We start from the raw sequence: 22,201 nt of genomic DNA, 5'->3' as shown, positions 1-22,201 counted from the left end.
TGGAAGAAAAGTTAAGGTTGCACCCGCTGTTGAACCGACTAAACCTGAACCAAGTGCTAATGCTACTGTCAACTTCACTCTTGAAGACGTAACGAACCTCATCACTGACCGCATGAATGCGATGATGCCTAATCTTGCTACTCAAGTTGCTCAGATGCTAGAAATCCCCCTGACTGAAGGTATCAGAACTACCATAGCCACTCAGAACAAGAGAGCTTAAGAAGAACCTGAACAGAACCAGGAAGTGCACAGTGATTCTGATTGTGCTAGCCAGATCAACACCCGAGCCACCACTGAGGGCAGAGTTACCCGAAGCAGAGGGTGTTTGTTCAAGATCTTTACTCAGTGCAAACCCGAAGCAGAGGGTGTTTGTTCAAGGAGTCCTATTCCTTAAAATCTAGTGTAAAATACAATATATTATACATCGAGTAAAAATGAAGAAAAAGACAAAACCCATCCAAAGTGGTTTTCTTTCCTACCTTGGTAAAAAACCAACCTCCGAGAAAAAACCTCACAAGTAAAGTATATCCCCCATTCTCCTTTTTATTTGTTTATTATCATCATTATGATATGATGTGTCTTCCTCCTTAATGATGATTAATTGATTTAAAATATATCCAATTTTCCATTCTCTTGATCATAATTATCATCATAAGTAGCATAGTTTGATATATATATTTGATATGCAAGTTTTGGCAGAAAATAAACTTAATTCTGAAACATATAATCATCATTTGCATGATCATGAGGATATTATCAATACTTTTGAGATAATTGGATCATCATCACCAATTATAAGAAGGCCTTTTTCTCCTTTGTCGCTTGTATCTCGAAAGAGCTTTTCGTCGTATGGGAAACTTCCTCTACAACCTATTAAACTTACTGTTCTTAAACTTGATGGTTCTTCCTTTGGTAACTACTTACTACTTATTTCTCTGTTTTCGCAAATATGTTTTTTAGAATGTTAAATAGTACGAGTTTGTATTGAAATTGGGATGACAGATATAAGTGTTGTGAAGAACCCGACAGTGGCACAACTGAAGCAGGCTGTGGAGGAGGCTTTTTCTCATTTGCCTAAAAATGGAATTGGCAAGGTCTCTTGGTATGCCCTATGATATCGAAAATCGTTTGTTTTTTACTTTTTTTATATGCAATAAAAATGCAAGTATCATCCATATTTGATAAATCTTTAGGATGTCTAATGTGTCACAACAATTACAGTTGATTGTTCTTAATTTGCAGTTTTTGACCTCCAATCCTTAAGTTTCCAAATACAAATTTGTCCACGATTAGAATAGACACACACCTTCTGATTGATGAGTTTGCTCAAACGATTTGAATAAAATGATTAAATGACTTTATCAAGAAATCTATGAGGTTATAACCATAAACCATTTGTTTTCACATCAATGGTTTGAAGTTGCCTCCTTTAACTCTTAGGCTTGTTTTCTTTTATTAATGTTAGGATTAGGGAAATTTATTAAATTTTGCAATATGATATTTTTGTTTTTTTAAATTTCTATATATGAATGCTGATCATATGAAATTTGGCGAACGACTGTAAAATTTACTAATTTGTATGAATTTTTGGGCAAATTCTTTTGTCATTTATTAAAATAGATAAAGAGAGGTTAGAACACCAATTTGAGGATCTCCATTTCTAAATTGGAGTATGTTTCTGTGCATTTACAATCTGTATACATTATGAAATTTTGATCGTGTGTGAAGGTCACATGTATGGGCGCAATTCTGCTTAAGTTTTGATGGTCAGAAGCTTCTTCATGACCAAGATACTGTCAGTCTTCATGGTATCAAGGACGGTGATCAGGTTAGCAGTTCATCCTTCGTGTAGTAAGATTCTTTTATCTGAAATAACTGGATGATTGTATTTACCAATTTACGAGTATATGGTATTCAAATCAACTATGCGTTCTTTGGTAGAAATGAAAGAAAGCACACATGTTAACATGAGCAGACATGGGTGGTTTTGACCCATTACTCAGCTCAAATGACCCACCCGTTTGCCACCTATACAATGATTTTTGAGTTGAATCGCTCCTAAGGGAATGACTTCATGTATTTTGTATGCAGCTTCAGTTTGTCCGACATACATCCATTAGTTACAATCTTGTAAAGGAAAAATCAGAAAAGCATGATTCAGACTTGGTAAAAACGGCGTAAGTTCTTTGTCTTTGCATTACTTTCTTTTGAGGCATTGCTTCATATATCTAGCAAAATAATTGATATCCTTCTTTCCGATTAAGATGAAGATTTATATTTGACTTTTAGGTCAATCATGTAGATTTCATGTTCAAAATCGATATGGTTTGGTAAAACGCATATTTTGGTTATTGTTAATGATACTGGATACGTGTTAGGATAACATTGTATGAATCATTGCATCCTGAAATGGACACCCAAGCTTTTAAGGCTCCTGTTGGGGGGCTTTTCATTCTGCACCAGCTGAGTAGTACCATCGGTGAAAATGTCCCTCTCTGGTGCCATGTCAGCGTTCCCCTGAACATGTCCTACGCATGCATGTCCAATCAGCAAATATATTTAAGATTTCATGAGAGAAATGTGAATGCATTGACTAAACGTTCAAACTAACCAACCTTGCCCAGATTCTCAACATCATATATTTGCATGATCCAATATATCTTTTATTTCATATATTTTCTCTTTTCATATTGAGCAAGCTCAAGATACAAATAATTATGGGATTTTGACAGGTCACCAAGCACACAAGAACTGCAGAAATACATGCCTAAAAACGAAGGGGGTCATCAACCTAGTGTCGCGCAAAATAATTCACACCAGCTAAATAATGAGGAAAAGGAAGAGGACAGTTGTGATGACATTGTTGTCAACATGACATGTCAATGCAGCTGGGCTCATCTATTAAGACGCCTATTCTCGTACCGCAGCAGAAGAAACCACGATGATACAAGTTATGAAGCACTTGCTACTTCAAATCATCCTGAAATCTGAAAAGGTACGAGACTTTAACCAGTATCACAACCAAATATTATAGACTGAGATGGTCTTAAGTACTAGATATGACGAAAGCAGTAGACGCTATTCACTAAGTTAGTAGTGTGTTGTCACTTAAGTCACTTGGAAGAAAAAATACATGTTGGGTCTTCAATTAGTGATTCCAGTGTTGTATTGGAATCCAACTGGTTAAACCATACACATTCATGACAAATGAGCTATATTGACCTGAGTACTTGTAAGTTAATTTGCATTTTTTTGTTTTTTATCAGCAAATCTGCACCATGGCTGATTTCCCCATATATCTATCTCTAACAGGTCAAATGATTTAAACAGAAAAGTTATATAAAATGTGAGGCAATTATGTTAAACCCCCAAAACCTAATAAAACAACATCCTAAATCCTTATATTCGGAGTTTTAGATTATTGCTACGATTGTAACTCTTTTTTTGTGTAATCATTGTTAACACATAATTATCTATGTGGTTTCACCTGTTTTTTCCCGCACTGAATATAAGAAGCAAATGTTCAAATAAAAAAAGAATATAAGAAGCAAACCCATTATCCAACTTACCAGCCCATATTGCCCATGTACATCATTGTTGGTTATAAAGCAGATATTCATTAGGTTAGTCACCCCACATTGTTGTTTCTCAAACTGTTTAATGAGTGATATCTATATGTCTATTTTGCAGTCCACCATACATAAGGAACTTAGGGACATGATTTTCATCGTCTTATATCATGGTCTCTAACTGCTTTAACCTGCAAGTCGTTCCATTTGTTATGAGGATGTAGCATGTAAAGGGTGATTCGGCGTGTGTGGATTGCCTTGAAAACCATAGCTTGTTTTGTTCGAGTTTGCAGACAAGGGATCGGTATTTCAAAATTCAAGATTTGTTTGGTTAGAGGAACTATTTATTAGTATTAGGAGTTGACGTTTCTTGCAGAAATTGGCCTCAATTACTGTTCTTTAGTTAGGAATATGCGAGTTTCATTTATAGTTTTTGCAAGAAACGCGGTAAGGCTGTAAGTGGGCAAATTTGTCTGCAAGAACTAGTCTGAATAGACAATATTGTCGAACTATTTGTAAAATAAATGTAGCATGCCTTTTTCTAAAATTGCCCATGAATATCTAGATGTGATGTGTGTTAAGATTTCTGACCAAATGCAATACCTGACCAAAAGTAATACTAATTGATTATTATTACAAGGGAAAAGTGAATGTGTGAGACAACACCACCCAACTAATAAATGAATATATATTATTACTATTATTATTATATTATTATTATTATAATATAATATAATAATAGTAATAATATATAATAATTAAGAAATGAATATATTTATAGATAGATGGATGTTGCTATATTCAGAAGCAAGAAACATCAATAGACGAGATGGCTTAAAGCTTCAATTTGATCATACTTCATATTTAACTAGTAATTTTACCCGCACTTTGTTGTTGGTTGAACATATGTAAATAAACTTCGTTAAATTATAAGTAATGTTTGATTATAGTTACAAAAATGTAATATAATCTATTCATAATTTCTATTAAAGCCAACTTATTTTCCTCAAAGTTGGTTTCGGTCAAGTTTGTGTGCGCATATACGAGATTTTACTGAGACTTGCATGGTTTCTTTGAACCCTTTGATTCTTTAACAATATTATTTGGAATGACTGATGAGATTGGGAGTTCAGTGTATTGTAGATGAATTTAAGGTCTTCATGTTTGTTGAATGATGACAATGGCTTTAACTTAATGCAGTCAAAGATAATGATGATAATGCCTTGAAGATTTAGATGTTTGTACTTTGTAGCTCACATTAACCATCAAGAATCTCGCCAAAAGCGGATTAAATTGTGGCTGAATTACTTTGATACTATCCTTGTTGGGGGTTATGTGGGTACCAAAAAAGTACATGAATTTTATTATTTTCGTCAAAACAAATTATGTTCACTAGCTTTAAAAAAAACCATGAAAAAAAATTATAAATAGAAATTAATCAATCTTTTTTATTTTGTTATCTGCTCATTAATGTCAGATCAATAATTAATCTCTGACAATTAAGGTATGTTTGACACAAAAGTTTGGAGTTGAGACTGTAGTTAAGGGCTTGGGGTTGGAGCTTGACGTTAGGGCTAGGGACTAAGCTTTTTTTTCAACTCTCTTCCTACAAGCTTTTATTTTAAAGACCTTTTGGGGCTTTTAAGAGTTTTTCAGGGCTGGGGCTTTTGATTTCTTATTCTAACTAGTAAAATTTGGTCCTGCCTTGCGGCACTTCGACAGTTCCGTTGAAACAGTTGTGCCATTTTAGCGTAATTACACTGAAATTTCAACCACCTAATGTTTTTCGTCATTCATAGTTTTGTTTAAAATATATATTTATTTATGAGCAAAACCACATTAGGTTACCTCGACGCATTACGGATCACATTTTCACTATTTAAAAATAAATATCTAAAAAGGTTCGAATCAGATCGCATAGTTTATTTGTGAAAATTTTCAATTGCAATATATTAGTTAAAAACATTAAAGGAGAAAAGTGTGAGAAAAAACTAAATAGTATTACATATTCGTACCGGATATAATAACGAAAAAGTTACAATATATTGGTTGAAATACCAAAAAAAAAAAAATTATACAAAAAACTAATAAGTAACTCATATTTAAAAACTCGAACGAAATACAATTTGACAAAATCCGGTCAATGGTTCAGAATGTGTGGTGGACAAAATCCGGTCAATGGTTCAAAATGTGTGGTGGACGAATAGTAACTCACCACGTAGGCGGTTACTATCCATCATGTTACTCCATCTCGGTTAATATATAGATATAATTCTATTTTTTTATATGGGCACTCACACACACATATAGAATGAGATTAAGATGCTGACCTTTTTTTAAAAGTAAAATTTTCTGGGCACAACAAACAAAACAACACAAGTTTGTTTTACCTTATTTCAAACTATTATCCTATCCTTTTCTCGGAATTTCACAACTACATATAGAGACAATATACTCTTTTTCTTATGGAGTAATAGTTAATATAGACAAGCAAAGAATCTACGTATTTCTAAACGACCCATAATTTAACACTATATATAGTTATATGTCAAATATAAATATCCACATAATAATTAAACACTGTTAACTACACAAGTTTATAACCACTATATGGTAATCTCACCAATTCAATTCCCCCACATCGGTCAACACAAGCAAGTCCATAAACACACTCGTGTCGTGATACACTTGCAGTTATATTTCGGACCATAATTGTAATTGTATTCTTTCGTATGCGCGTTCATCACCCCACTTATATATCACGGATTACACCTCCTCCTTTGAGACTCTTCAAATCTTCTCATTCACGCCACTCCCACACTTATCTCAACCAGTCATTATCACTAACTCAATGGCCTCGACTATAGCAACCACCACTTGTGCCATATTTTATCAATTTCATTCATTCGTCACCACCTTTATTGCTACATAAAAATATCAAGTTTCAAGACCCGGTCTTTCTACTTAACTCTCTCAACCATTTTTAATGGAGCTCATTAAATTTTTAACCTTTTTAAAATTTTATAAACACACTCTCTCTTATTTCTCTCTCTTGGTCCACACTCCTCTCTCTAATCATGTGGTCCACCCTTATTTTATTTTATGGATAGTGGTTTCCAAAACCTCCATTCTAACTGGTGGAGCATAAATCAACACCGGTGACGGTGTTATCGTCGGTTTTTGAGCGTAAAATCATCCTACCCAATGACCACTCCTAGTCTCGTTATAGATTTTCCATCATTGCCTACATAATATATATATATATATATATATATATATATATATATATATTTTTAACGACTTAATAATCATAATGTTTATTCAGGAGTGGTGTTACTATGTAATTCAACAGTATTTCAAACTGTTACTCGGTACCTGAGATATTGTCTACTTAGTAAGTTTTTGAGTTCAGTAGTACTACAAGGTGGTGTTAATGCTTCAAATGGTTTTTTAAATCTTAAGGTGTGTTTGGTTCACAGAATGTTTTTGGAAGGAATGGAATTTGACGGAATGTTTTTTGATTTTTTGAAGATTCAAGTGAAGGAGGGAATGAAATTCCTTCCTCCATCCCCAAGGAATGGAGATTCCATCAAATGATGGAATGTTTACATTCCTACAGAATGAGATTCCCTCTTCTTTGAACAACCAAACACACTAAAGAATGGAATTCAAATTTAATTCCATCAAATTTTATCAAATTCTGTAAACCAAAAGTGACCTAATTATTGCCTATACTTATTCAAACCTTTCTCATTAATCTTATCATCACACATTAAGTAGATTAACACATTTGAGTTTGTGTGTTCATCATGTTTGAATGGGAAACTTTAATGGATTCGGAGGAATAGTTCTCGTATTTTTCTCCAACCGAACTCTCTACTGTGATATTGCTGAATACTCGTGGTGGATTTTTGCAAAACCATATCTTAAAGCATTATGTACGTCTTACGTCTATTGACCCATCTCTGGTTATCATAGGCATAGATGATAAAATATTACTGTCCTTCATTAGACTATCATGAGCAAGTCTACAATCACTTGGACACCTAGACTGGGGCAAGCAATAAATATAACTTAGAAGATACTTTTGGCTCTATGGAATCACACATAATCAATCTGTGCAAGCACATAGTGATTCAGGTTGAAATTTCTCACGAGTTTCCAGCGTCATTTTCATAAGTACTATACACACTCATATGGCATAGATAAAGCCTCATAAATTATCTCCGGAAGTTTATATTCTTTTAGTAAATGGTTGTGAAGTCACACTAGTATCGAAACAATCTAGCCTTCTAAGTGTTGAAGTGCATTGATGCAAATTTAAATCACGAATTTACAGATAAAGAGAAAAAGAAAATTCAGGAACGGTTCCCAAACTCTGTCCATTGCCAACTCTGAACCTTGTAAAGTTAATGCAAGACCAAATCATGCCCCAAAAATGGTCAAACTTGATATGTTGTATATATTATACTCTGAGGTACCAACCAAATTGCGTATCTGTAGAAGGTAGTAACTACATAATTGCATGTTAGGATGTAGGCGGTAAGTCACTTCCCAAACAACTTGAAGTAGGCGTATAAACCCGATCCAACAAATCCAAGAATTTGCCCGATTACATTCAACTGGAAAGGTAAAATGTTAGTAATAATGAAATTCTTAGTAAAGAGCCTGGTAAAAGATTGATATGAACTTGTTCAAAAACGAAAGTTTGAATTATCTGCAAATGCCATTTGCAACCACTCACAAGATCGAATGGAAGCCCACCAAAAAACATCCAGCCTAACGTGATCGTAAAGAGGTCCTACACAAGTACACAGATATAATGGATATGCATCAATACCTTCATTGCATGAAATCATACATGCTCAAAAGCATACACACATAGTTGCACCTTGTATGCAATAGCATATAGACTGAACATTTGACAGGGTTTAAACATTCAGCAAATTATCTAACTTTCCCATATTCAGGATAGTAATTCTATTATTTTCTTTATACATTTTCCAGTCCAACAATTGATAAGTTAAATGGGTAATAATGATATTTCTCTGAATAAAACCTAGTCATATTCCATGAATACAGAGATCCCCTAAAAAAGACTTCAACTTGGTTCAAGTACTAAGAGCACTAACATTGGCTTAATAAAATTTTGCTAGAGTTAAAAAAAGCAAGACGTGAGTTTTATATATGAAAAAAAAAAAAAAATTCATATCATACTTGGGTTTGAAAAAAATTACTCCAAAAACATAAATGGACCAGAAAACAAACCTTTAAATTACCACAGATCGTCTGTGTTACTGCTGAGTTGAGAGTTGTGTTCAGGAAGATGGAGTAGTTCAACAGAAAAGCGAGCATGCAGGACAGAAGCAATACAACCTGTCCATTTAAATTCATAAAGAAAAATCAATCGTCAACAATATACAAGAAATAAGAATAGAGAAACTGATTTTAGCCGACCCATTACCAGAAACCCTGGAGTGAACAGATATGGGAAGTCCACAGTCATACGCAGGTCACCCCGTATAAATGTCCAAAATAGCAGGACTGGTCCGCACAGAATTCCTACATATGAAATGATCCCATTAACACTAAAAGCAAATGACTTCAATTTCAGTGCACCATCACAATTTGAGTTTTGTAAACTTACCATTGCACCACATCAGGCCAAAACTGTTGAGTCCACTTGTTTTTCCTGGGAAACGATGCACGTACTTAGCATGACAAAATTTTGGCACATCAAGAAGCTCAATATATCTTATTTGAAAGCAGAGGTAGGATTACCAATACGAGATATTGTTGCAAGATAAATTGCTGTAGTGATGTTTGATAGGAAGACAATGGAATAGCCATAAGCATCAAACGATAAGTCCCGAGATCCAGCAACAAAAGCACCAAATACGATCAAGGCTACACTGATAAAACCTTACGTGTTTTAAGTTTAATATAGAAGTTAGAATTATGCTAGTATTTTTCACATTAATGGTACTCAGGACAGAAAAAATTTTTGTAAGAAATTTGAAATTTTGCAAAAGATTCCTGAATCCTAAATTCAGATAGCTTTTCCAACTTTAGCAATGCAACTTCATTTACATGGTGTAACAAATAAATGAAATGAATGTTGGCTAGCTTTTAGTAAGACAGATTATCTTATGTGCCTAAAAATACACGAACAATACAGAAAACACACATAAAATACAAATTATTACCTGCCGATTACAGATCGACTATACTTCTGTCCCACCAAGATAAACTCCACAAACATTGTGAAAACCACTGTTGTCCTCCTAAGTGTAGTATACATGGGTACATTTACTCCCCGTACAGACTCCATAGTGGCTAGCTTTCAATAAGAAACAAAAAAGGTAGGATGATGAGATGCATAAGTACAAAAAAAGAAGCAACACATAAACATTCAAACTCTGGATTTGACCATGCATATACCATATAAAGTAAATAAGTCAGAGCAAGAGGTGAAGTTTGAATCACTGTCTGCAAATTCACGAGCCCTGTTGAGTTATCATTATCACCGGAACTAAAAGAGATAACTTTCCAACGACGTAAAACATAAAGAAAGGAGCATGAGCATATAATCTGCAACAAATGAAATATATATATTAGCTACGGTCATTTAATACGTCAACTCCATCTCAACAAGCCAACAATATTATGTAAGCGGCCGGAGTTGAAGAAAACTTGTACCCAAGTACTGTGTTAATGACTTAATGATATATTGATAAGACTACATATATTGCAAAAGTGCCATGTTAAATAGATTATACCTAACAAAGCAGCCTTACTTACGAGAGTTAAATGAAAATTTTTAAAAGCGACACTTATCAACATATGGTAATCTTCTGTCAACCTAAATTTATAAACTCAGATGGACATAATATCTCAACAACAGCATTCATGAGTCAGAACCCTTAAGTAGCTACCTCTTTATGTTTACCTTTTAGTATTCACCATTTTATTTCCCTTATCACATCCTTCCTAGGATCCAACCAAATATACTCTATCCTGATTAGAAAGAAGCTAAAAATATCAGGGGGCTTTTTGTTGTGGAAAACACCCCTTTTTCCATTTTTGTTTTCCAAGAAAATAAGGTCCACATGGAAAACAGAAAAAACGATCAAATCATAGTTTTCCACAAAAGATTTCCAAGAAAACAAAAAACATTGTTTTCCACTTTTCTATGGGAAATTAGAAAACACTTTTTTATTGTTTTCCGATTTTCATTTTCTAAACTATAAAAACCCCAAAATATAGTATCTCTCCCCCTGCGCCCCCTCCCCCCGTCACCCACCCCACCTCCCACTTAACCAAGTATATTAGAACATGTTTTCTAATATGGAAAATGAAAATAGCATTTTCTAGTTTTGAACGCGTTTTCGAAATGTTCATTTGTTTTGTAGAGATAGACTTCCATTTTCTAGAAAATTAGAAATAGAAAACTAGAAAACATTTTGCACTACTAAACGCGCCCTCACTGTTTTTCCAGTTATGATTATTATGTTTGTGGTTGTTATTGGTCATTTTTGTTTGCTCGTTAGTTACAATCCGCTGGTTTAGGACAGTGCTTATCTATATTTGTCACCGCCGACTTGACCCATATCTCGGGAGTGTCCATGGTGATCAGATAACTTCTACTTTCATCATTTAAAAACACATATAAATTGTACCCTCGGTGAAAACAAAAATAAACCAAGGACAAAACCAGTGGTAAGTTCCTATTATTATATTATAGTAACAATCTGCAAATGTGCAAATTACAGATGGAAAACTATTATAACAACACTTCATAATCAAGATCATTTCATAGTTCAACATCAGTATATCACATTAACCTATTAAGAGAATCCGCAAAGGATCTTAAAGATAAAGTCATAATACAACTATAAAACAATTTTATACCTGAAATAGCGTGATGACATTTGCGGATGGGAAACTATAAGACGACAACGCTGCTTTATTGAACAATACCAGCATCACTGTAAAAATCCAATTTTAGCCTAGTTTTAGCTATCAGAAACTTAAATGGACTGATACGACATACGATAACAATAGCATAAAAGGGTCGATTATTTAATTTGTGTCAAATAACTCAAGTCATTCATTTAATACTATCTTATAAAGCATTTTGCCCTTCTTTAAAATCTCAAAAGATGATTTGGACAACCTAAATTACCTTTTTCTTTATTCACTAATTTAAACAAGGATAATGATAAATCAACCTAATTGGTGTGCCTAAAGATATGCCTAATAATAAGATGATGACATGTGGAAAAATCAGGGGGCTGAATTAGGAAAGAGAATTAGTGGAATCCACATGTCAAATTCTTAAGGTTTTAGATTAATTTTTAGACATATGAGTTATGTTGATTAATCATTTTCCTATAAACAATTCTACCTAATATACCTATAATACCATTAAATCTCAACCATTCATTTTTCTCTCTCTCTCTCCTCAAATCTCAACCACTCATTTATTTCTCTCTCCTCCATAAATAATTTGATTCCTCTAATTCATTCAAAATCTTTTATCTCACAAACCGTATATCGATAAATTATAAAAATTGTAGGGGTGTTCTTAAAATTTCATGCTCTCTCATTAGAGATGTCATTCCATATACTTTCGAAGAAGTTTTAAATCCGAGGGCGGAACCGTACAAATAAGGCATTTGGCTATCATACTCTATGACTTGACCTATCACCCCCAAAACGTTAGCTGTTAATTGGAAATATATGAAACAGCATACTGAATCCCTATTAAACCTTAAAAAAAAAAAACGCCTTTAGATGCAAGTTCAGATTTTTCCATTTCTAAAGTGAAAAATATATAAAAAAAAACATTCCTACTACTTTTTAACACAAATATTTCACTAATTTCTCCTCATTAAAAAAATTCAATTCTTATTATTCATCACTTTACACATATATCTGATGGGCATATCATCTGTACTGTGGCTGTACCTAACATATGTAGATATATACAACTATAGATATAAATTGATATAAAGAAATGAATGTATGAGATACCGGCGCAAGACATGTAAGAGACGGCGGCGTAAGCACCGCGAGAAGTCATGGTGGATCCTTTGAACATCCGCTGTTCGCCGGCGGCGGCGCCGCCTCTTTGTTGAGGATCCGACACCGGTAAGCTTGTACGGTGGTCGTTTGATGATGACATCATCGTATACTGAATAATCAGATTAAATTGTAGATGGATGACGTGGGAAGACCTTACAATCTTATATCATCTATCTTTTGATCTGAATCAATGAATGTTTGTGCAACTGCCCCTTCCACTTTTTTCTTCTTGTAATAATTCTTTTTCATTTATTCCATTTCTCATTTTTATTTATTTACTTTTGCCTTTTTGGTCTTTGTGACGACCGAAGCAATAGTCAATGAGATGAACATTCGAAAAAAATATATAATAAATTAAATTAAACTTTTTTTTTCAGTTTATTATTATTCACAACGGCGGACAAGCACCAATTAGTAAAGTGGCTAAAAATACATCAAATTATAACAAAGTGAGAGTACACCATTCCTATACCACAAGAATCCTAATGACTTAGACGTCTTCAAAAATCTTTGTAATACTAATTTTACCATTTGCAAACCTCTTTTCATTCCGAGTTTTTCAAAGACACCAACACGTAACAAATATGATTCAATGTAGCACTGAAGCGGTTTTCTTCCCAATTCTAGGCATATTATGTACTTGAAACAATGAAACAGATCCAAGACAAAGAATAAGAAAATTGGATTATCTAAGTTATATGATTTGTGCATACAAGCTTTTTTTTTATAACAGCTATACGCCCATATCGGCCGATATATCGGATATCGGCCTTCAACTAATACGATATATGGGTTATCTGCTGAACTTATCGTTTCGGTCAAATGTCGGTCAATATCGGCCAATATCGGTAAAAAAAGTTGACTTTTTTTTCTTTCTTTTTATATACCAAAAATAAGGTTTCTGACTTTAAGATTAAAAGGTATGTAAAATTTGTTTCATAACATAGCAATTAAGATTGAAAGATATGTAAATTTATGTCAAATTGTATATATTGTTAGTATATATATATATATATATATATTTAGATGAATTCCTTTACAATTTAGGGTATCCGATATATCCCCGACATATCCAATATATCGCATATCGGGGGTCGGCCAATACGATACCGAAACCGATATTTACAACCTTGCCTTTTTTAAAACCATAAAAATCATGGGGGGACAAACATTTATTTCAAATATTAAAATATTGATATGTGGGGGGGTTTTCACCCAAGCTAAGTGCATAACAGCTCCATACTCACTTATATATATATATATATATATATATGGTAACACTCCGGTAAGAATACTCTTAAAATAAAAACGGTGAAAACACTTAACACATCATTTTGTTGCATTAAAAGTCCATAAAACTTACATAGTGTATAACTAATTATCATTATTTAAGTGATCTGTCAAAATCGAAAAAATCACGTTTTTTGTTGGATGCATCATTTTGATGAATATGCATCCAAGATGGATGCACAAAACAAAAAACATGATTTTCTCGATTTTGACAAACAATGTGTTGTTAAACACTTAAATAATGATAATTAGTTATACACTATGTTAGCTTTATGGACTTTTAATGCATCAAAATGTAGTTTTTAAGTGTTTCACCGTATTCTTGTTTTAAGTCTGTTCTTATTTGATTGTCCCTATATATATATATATAACCTTATTTTGAGAACCCATTTTTTTGTAACAACCCTGGCAACTCTTAAATTATGTATTGGATCACATGTTTTTTTTTGTTTATTCACATATGAAACGTTATAAAAATATATGTTGTAGAAATAAGTTTTTTTCAAAACCTTATATATACTCATTTGTTAACATGTGAACGAAAACATGAAAATATTCATTCACAAGTTTACAAAACGCTATTTTAAAGGTTTTTAAAAAAACGTTTCTTCTACAACATACATTTTTATATCATATCACATGTGAATGAACAAAAAAACATGTGAACAAATATATTATTTAAGAGTTCTCATGGTTCTTACAAAAAAAATGGTTCTCAAAATAAAGAATCTCTCTCTCTCTCTCTCTCTCTCTCTCTCTATATATATATATATATATATATATATATATATATATATATATATATATATATATATATATTAAAAAACTAATGTATGAAGGGTTCTACACCCAACTTAGTTGTCTAAGGGTGGACAGAGTGCGTAAGGGGGGGGGGGGATAGGTACCGGTCTGGTACCTGATTGAACATGGCCCCGTGATACTGGTACTTAATAGGCGGGGAGGAGGGTGGGGAGGGTTGTTCCACGTTTGTCTCAACCCTTGTACTCTTTTTTTTGTGTATCTTGTGTTGTATTTTGTTTTCATTTGAGTGGGCGGAGGTGGGTATGTACTCCGTGCAAGTGAGAAAAAGACAAGGAGGAAAAGAAAAGGTGGAGAGGAATGGGGAGGTACTCCCCACCCTAACAGTTACATAATCACTTTTTTAATGTATTTAATATCAAAAAAGAAACCTTTGGCAATGCTAAAAGATTACAAAATAGACTTGGATTCACCATTTAAATAGACCACAAGAAGTTCAACTTCTTACAACCTTTAGACAATCAAAATTTATATCAAGATAAAATAAATGACAACACCTCAAACATGCTAGGTTGAATTGTGATGTTTTCAAATTGACCACCACCATATGAAACAAATGGCTTTAGATACATCTTTGGCAATGAATGTCATATGGAGATAAGCAATCCATGGTTTAAACTCTTCCGGTATACACTTGTCGAATAACTGTTTACATCCAAGAACTAAGGTAAAGTATTAACTCCACAAGAAAGCTACAATCAATAAAGAAATGTGAGGCTGTATCAACATCGATTGAACAAAAAGGACACCCGTCGGAGGGGATGTTCACCCCTTGTGTGCTTAGAATAAAACGAGTGGGAATGCCTTCTATAGATAAACGTCATATAAAGTCAGGTACATCACTAAGTAGCAATGTAGCATTCAACTTACTTTATTCTCAAAGGTCACATTCCACATTAAACTAATCTAATACGGGCTAAAACACCCATCAAATCCAACTTACTTTATTCTCAAAGGTCACATTCCACATTAAACTAATCTAATACGAGCTAAAACACCCATCAAATCTCTTTAAAACCAATCAAATTCGCTAAACTACATAGTTAAACCAGAAAATTCAAATTTTAGCCTAAGATCTCCTCAAATTACAACCATGAGTTTATTTAATAGTGTACCATTAGCTTATGAGATGTTGATTTTTTTTTTTTCCAATTAATCAACATCAAGGAGCATGTTATCATACTAGGGTGAGGTCTTGCAAATTTCACTCCTTCCCTAACATAAGATTTAAGATATGGACAAAAACCACACAGGCTAGTCATTTTAAGGAGTTAAATGCAAGACGTGTGGATAAAAAGAAAGTGAAAAAGTTATATTGAATAAGTTATTAATTTATTAAGGCTATCTTCAATGCTTATAAATCATTACACATTCTTATAAATCCTTACACATTCTTATAAATCCTTAAAATTCTATAATTTTGTCCCTAACCATACAAACATCCTTACATATCTTTTAACTCCACTAAAAACAAAAAAAATATAAGTAATGGCACCTAAGGGCATGCATCAAAAAATCTTTAGTTTTGAACAAGCTTCAACCGCAAAAGATATCTAAAAGCACCTAAGGGTATCCAAAGCCGTCCAAAAACATTCCAATTGGAGATAGTCTAATAGATATCTTACACATTTACTCATATCCTCCTTATACATGAAAATAGTTACAAATCTACGCGTTATTATAAATTTATAATACTAATAACATTGTTTTACTTTTACATATTAAAACCATGAGGAGTTTTTAGTGTTTTCACGTTTGCTATGATTATTGGGAGAATTTTGTCCACGCTTAACCATGTGGTAAGATGATTCATCTATGTGACTATGTCCATATATGTGGAGGTATATAGTCATTTTGACCACGGTTAAAATGCGTACATCCTTATAGGTTGTGTAACGTTCGTAGACACAATCATGAAACACGGAGGCTAACTTATACATGTTTTTAATGCTCTTTGAGTCTTTTCTATGAACAAAACACGATTTTTGTAAATATATTTGAAACTATTCAAAACTTTGTGGGGATGGGTGATTATATTGCCCCAATCTAACTCCTTCCATGTTCATTGTTTAGATTCGTCATTAAATAAAAGTGTAGGTTTTTTCCCAATCCAGAACTCTTTACTGGATTAAAAGGAATATGAATAATAACGTTGTGTTTCTCTTCTTCTATCATTTGATAAGTTCGCATGATTACCTCAACCACCAGATAACGCAATCAAGTTGGAAACCAATTCATACTAGATTAATACACGGTCGGTGACTGAGTTACCAAATAAACTTAAAAGTCTTTTACTCAGATATAAAGTTTTATATGAAATTAAAAATAATATTAAAATAAAGTCTTAAATCTTGTATATAAAAAATTTAGTTGATTTGATATATATTAAGTTTGTCAATACTTGACTTTACCCGAAATTCGACTTTAAACTGACCCGAAAAACTGGGTTAGGGTTGTAAAATGTCGACCCGGTAACCCCTCAATTTGATTTTTTTTTTTGGTTTGGATTGAGTTGACCTTTTGGGAAAATAGCTTAACCCGTCAACCCATAAATATGAAATTTTTATAATGCTTTTTATTAGGTTGACTCACCAACTCATTTGATCTCACAACTCACAATCTATTTGACTTGAAAACAACCCACCAACCCATATGACCTGAGATCAACCCACCAAGCCATTTAACGCGTCAACCTACCAACTCATGTGACATGAAATCAAACCAACAACCTATTTAACTGGCCTATCCACTTTTTTTTTTGGGGGGGGGGGGGGGGGGGGGGTCTTGGATTCAGGTTGACAGGTTGGCAAGTTTTGTTTGAGATTTCCAAGTTGACTTTTTTTTATTTTTTCTGTTTGAAAAAAACACTTATATATATATTTTATTTATTGTTATATATAAAGTTATTTACCTGTCCATCAGAAATTTTAAAACATCAATTTCTAATAGTATATATAGTTTGCACTAATGGGCTATCTACAAAGACATTATAAAAATTGATACGCATTTGCTTCGACTTCTAGCTAAAGAATGTCGAAAATCAGCCCACAGATTAGTTAGTGGCTTCTTATTTCAAGTTATATTTCATGTATCTATAATTTTATTTCAAACTACTTATTATTGCTTTAAAATAGATTTTATGTATAAACGCATAATAAGGCAGTAAATGTCGAGATATGCATTTCCTTTAAAATAGACTTTATGTACAAATGCCCAGTAACATGGAACTATGTTCCGTCTCTTTTAACCCTGATCGATTTCCGAAACTACCTAGTTAGTGACGTCAAGGTAATTCTATAATATTACTATCTATAACAACATAAGAAAATCACTATATATATAAATGTAATAGTTTACTATTCTTAATTAATATATAATAATAATAATATATCATCTATGCATGTAATGTTTCAGATATAATAATCTTATATAAATGAAGTATAATCGTATAAAAGAGTTGCGTATATTTTTTGTATACATATTTAACATTAATTAAGTGACACAATTCACAATTCTTAATAGACGTGTTTCGTAACTATAATCTTTATATATAATAGAAGGCACTGATCAAATCTTAATTGTCCAATCAAAACTCTCAATTTCTTTAATTTTTCAAATTACACATGTGACTTAATTCAATTAATTAAATTTAGTTATGTTAGACGACCAACAAAATTTATATAGATAATTACAATTATTATATAAGTTATTCTAATCTAATTCTAGATAATAAATACAATAATGTCACCTCTTTTTTAAGAACCCCATCAACAATATATATATATATATATATATATATATTACAATATTAATTATATCTATTCCTAATACCCGTACGATGTACGGTAAGTATATAGATTGTATCATAAATAAATTTAAATATGCCTTATACATGATTTGTGAGTATGAAATAAATTGTGGATAATGTAAACCGATTATTGAAACTAAGTTATAATAAACAGTAATGATAAATATAATATATGTTTAATTAAAGTTTTGGAAATCACATCAAAATCGACAAATAGCCTTGTGATTTCGGATCGTGAACTCGATTTATTGAAGTCTTTATATTATTAATTATTATAAGTAATATAAGTTGAAGAATTGAGAAAGAAAAAGACACTATTTTATTAATGAGAAATCGATCAATCAAGTAAGGTTATAATGTGTTTTATATCTATAAGCTAAGAGTTAGAGTTTAATTTTAAATCTAATAAGGAAATTAAATCTATATAAAATTAAAAAGTTAATTTAATAAAATAAATAAATTAAAAGAACATGTGTCGATCAAGGATTACGTCATGTATCGTTTTAAAAACATCTCAATTCTTTTTAGCTTATTGGTAGATATGTGTGTATTTAGTTTATTAATATAATAAACAAATACTCAACCAACTCATCCATATATAAACCCAACAAGAACATTTGCCAAAATTTCTCAATCTTCCCTTTCTTCCATGTACTTCAAATTCGTCCATCTCCCCTTTAGTGAGTTATAAAATCTAGTTTGGATTATTAAGCTACAATTTTAGTGAGTTATAAACAAAAAAGCTGCCATTTAGAAAGTCATGTGAGAGTTTAGACAAATTATAGATAATATTTACTAAACATTAGATAATTACTTTGTTTAAATAGTTAAAGTTTGACTTTTAATTTTAACGATTAGGATTAATTTGACTATTAATTTGAGTGGACAAGATCAAAAGATAACTTTATTATAATTGGAGAATAAACACTTGTTTTCATATATCATCTTTATATAAAGTTATTGTTTATCTATAATATATTTATTAAACAACATTAATCGTATACATCTTTACAACCTTATAAAATAAACTAACACCTCATTTTTTTCAACTTTTTAATTTTCAAAATATCTAAAATACCTTTCAACTTTTAATCTTTTCTCAACCAAAACACTAGATCTACTCATAGGACCCCAAAATATTTTTCAAACTCTATATATGATATATCTACCCAAATTACCTTATCCTCTATTTACAAATTTAAATAGTTTCATCTAATATATCTACATTACATTAATGAAATTATTTACAACATATAATTCCAACTCAAAATAATTACGCTACCATCTTTTACATCAATTACTTTTACATTAATAATCACACCGCTACTGCCGCCACCGCGCCGCCACCCGTTGTCTCCAACGCCACTACCGCTGCCCGTTAACGCCACCACCATCACATTGTGCGGTACCCTCTGAGTCTCTAACTTATCTCGAGATATATACTACGTCGATCATTTTGTAGTTTTTGTATCTTTGATAATTCGATCATAACTGCATCCCACCAATTGGGGAAAACGAAGTTATATATTGACAACTACAAGTCAATATGAGAAGCCAACAAGGCAAAGTAGTTGAACAACCATACCATGTGCTTTGACTTCCCTCTTTTGTGTTGTTTATTGTCCATGTTTTCCTATTACGTTCTTAGTCTTACTAATTTTGTCACATTGTCGGGTACTTGGTTGGCAAAATCCCATATCAAGTCCAAATCCAAATTCAAAGCCTGTTAACAAGTTATTTGACATTTTGTCTAGGTTCAGGGAAGCTTATAAGGGTATGGGTTTTTTTAGCTCATTTAGAGTTGATTTGAGATGTCATAGAAAGTTAATTAATACAAGAATGGAACTTCTCTTTTCAAGTTTTCATTGTAGATATTTCAACATGAAAGTGTTTTATATAGAAGGACCATTTCTATGAATTTTGTCTTTATCATATAGAACAGAAAATGAAAATGCGTGAATGTAGACAAATTTAAATAACATTCATGCATTCCTTAAAGCTAATATGATGAGGTTTGAGGTGGGTTCAAATGATATGATGCATGCATTTGTTTATGTTCTTTATATGTAATGTAATTAGAAAGTAAATGGTTAATTGTGGTGGTTCAGATTTTCGTCAAATGCTTAAATCGTTTGACAAAAGGTGAGATAGATACGGAAAGTCATGATATATTGATATGTGTTCTTAGATATTCATCAAAACTAGTTGGAAGTATAATTTGTTTTTTTTTTTTTAACAGTCAACAAATACTAGATCTTTAAAACACCGGGGTGACCCATGACTAAAGGTCCCGCAAAAATGGCCCAATTCAACCGTATGAGCCAAGGCCCAATAGCATCATATATATCCTGAAAATTTCCAAATAGTTCAAGCTAAGGTTCGAAACTTTACATTGTGGATAAACCTGAATGACTCACTACATGAACCATAGATCATTATCAGAATTTGTTACCTAGATTTAGAAAATACATATAGAAGCTTGAAAGTTGAAACAACCTAGCTGAAACTGAAAAATATGTTACCTAAAGTCATGTTTCTTTTTTACTTAATAAATTTAATAGTTAATAATTTAATCATTCAGTCAAATTTTATGTTTCTTTTTTAATTTATAATAAACAAAAATAACCGTTAATTACTTATATTTTACTTAATAAATATAAAAACTAATTACTTAAAAAAAAAGGGGGGGGCTAAGTAACCTTAAAAATGGACATAGAAAACAGTAGAAAAAGATATGTTGGAAGCATGTTGGTTTTTATGTCAAGGGTTTGCCCCCACCAAATACTATGTTATCTCCTTTTTCTTTTCTATAATTGCCACAAAATGTTCACTTCCCACCCGACAGCCAAAATCTTATTCTCCAAACCCCATATTCAAATTCCCTGAATCTACAAGACACATATATTAATTTACTGAAGATGTAAAAAACATGAGCAAACAGGGTGCTGACAAATTTAAATGATCGTTGTCCATGCACATTTAATTAATTGTTTTGTAAAAAATTAATGGGGAAGAGTTAAAAGCATAAAGTAAACAACATGTGTCTCTAAATACGAATTACTACCATTGTTATGGGCCTTCAACATTCAAAATTTTTAACTAAATATGCTAAGTAGCCATAGCCACTGAAAGAGTATATTAGAACAATATTGGTTAGGAATTTGCTAAGAGGATAACCTTGTTAAATGTTAATTAAGTGTAAGTATTTATGTTTAAACAAGAAGGGTTGCATCCAATGAAAATTTTCTTGAATATTCGATCATACTTTTTACAAAATGATTAGAGGTCTTTATAAATATTGTATCTCATAGGTATAAGACTATTTACATATTCACCTTTTTTATACCCGTGAAACATTAAATTGAGTATAGTTGTGTGTTTATACGCATAAAACGTTCTTTTTTCTTTTTTTCTTTTTTTTTTTTATTCTACAAAGACACATTATTGGAATATGCAATAACTTTTGGTGACTGACTTATATACATGGGAAAATTTAAGGAAAATAATTAATCCTTTTAATTCGTAAGCTTAACAATCCTTCTAATTCATAAGATGTTAACATGTGATAAATTAAGAGGTAAGATTAAGAAAGAGATTAGATGGAATCTACGTACCTGTCACATTCATA

General features: G+C 32.1%; 2 protein-coding genes across 2 annotated transcripts; one reads left to right on the top strand and one right to left on the bottom strand.

Moving 5' to 3' along the window:
• Nucleotides 1–632: 632 nt before the first annotated feature.
• Nucleotides 633–4,116, top strand: LOC122579688. Its single transcript, XM_043751910.1, has 6 exons — nt 633–912; nt 1,003–1,102; nt 1,729–1,828; nt 2,092–2,177; nt 2,733–2,995; nt 3,691–4,116. Exons 1-5 carry the CDS (start codon nt 684–686, stop codon nt 2,989–2,991), a joined length of 774 nt encoding a protein of 257 aa, XP_043607845.1. The 5' UTR covers nt 633–683; the 3' UTR covers nt 2,992–2,995; nt 3,691–4,116.
• A 3,673-nt stretch (nt 4,117–7,789) lies between these two features.
• LOC122578080 (UDP-N-acetylglucosamine transporter UGNT1) lies at nt 7,790–12,952 on the bottom strand. The gene is made up of 10 exons (XM_043749949.1): nt 12,606–12,952; nt 11,481–11,557; nt 10,011–10,160; nt 9,776–9,909; nt 9,351–9,481; nt 9,217–9,261; nt 9,034–9,131; nt 8,838–8,945; nt 8,314–8,370; nt 7,790–8,191 (listed from the first exon to the last, which is right to left on the bottom strand). The coding sequence occupies exons 1-10, from the start codon at nt 12,757–12,759 to the stop codon at nt 8,117–8,119; spliced, it is 1,029 nt and encodes a 342-aa protein (XP_043605884.1). The 5' UTR covers nt 12,760–12,952; the 3' UTR covers nt 7,790–8,116.
• Nucleotides 12,953–22,201: the final 9,249 nt, after the last annotated feature.

This window comes from Erigeron canadensis, chromosome 8, assembly GCF_010389155.1.
Source record: "Erigeron canadensis isolate Cc75 chromosome 8, C_canadensis_v1, whole genome shotgun sequence".
Lineage (NCBI taxonomy): Eukaryota > Viridiplantae > Streptophyta > Magnoliopsida > Asterales > Asteraceae > Erigeron > Erigeron canadensis.
Note: the sequence above shows the minus strand (reverse complement) of the source record. Positions and strands in the feature narration are given on the sequence as shown.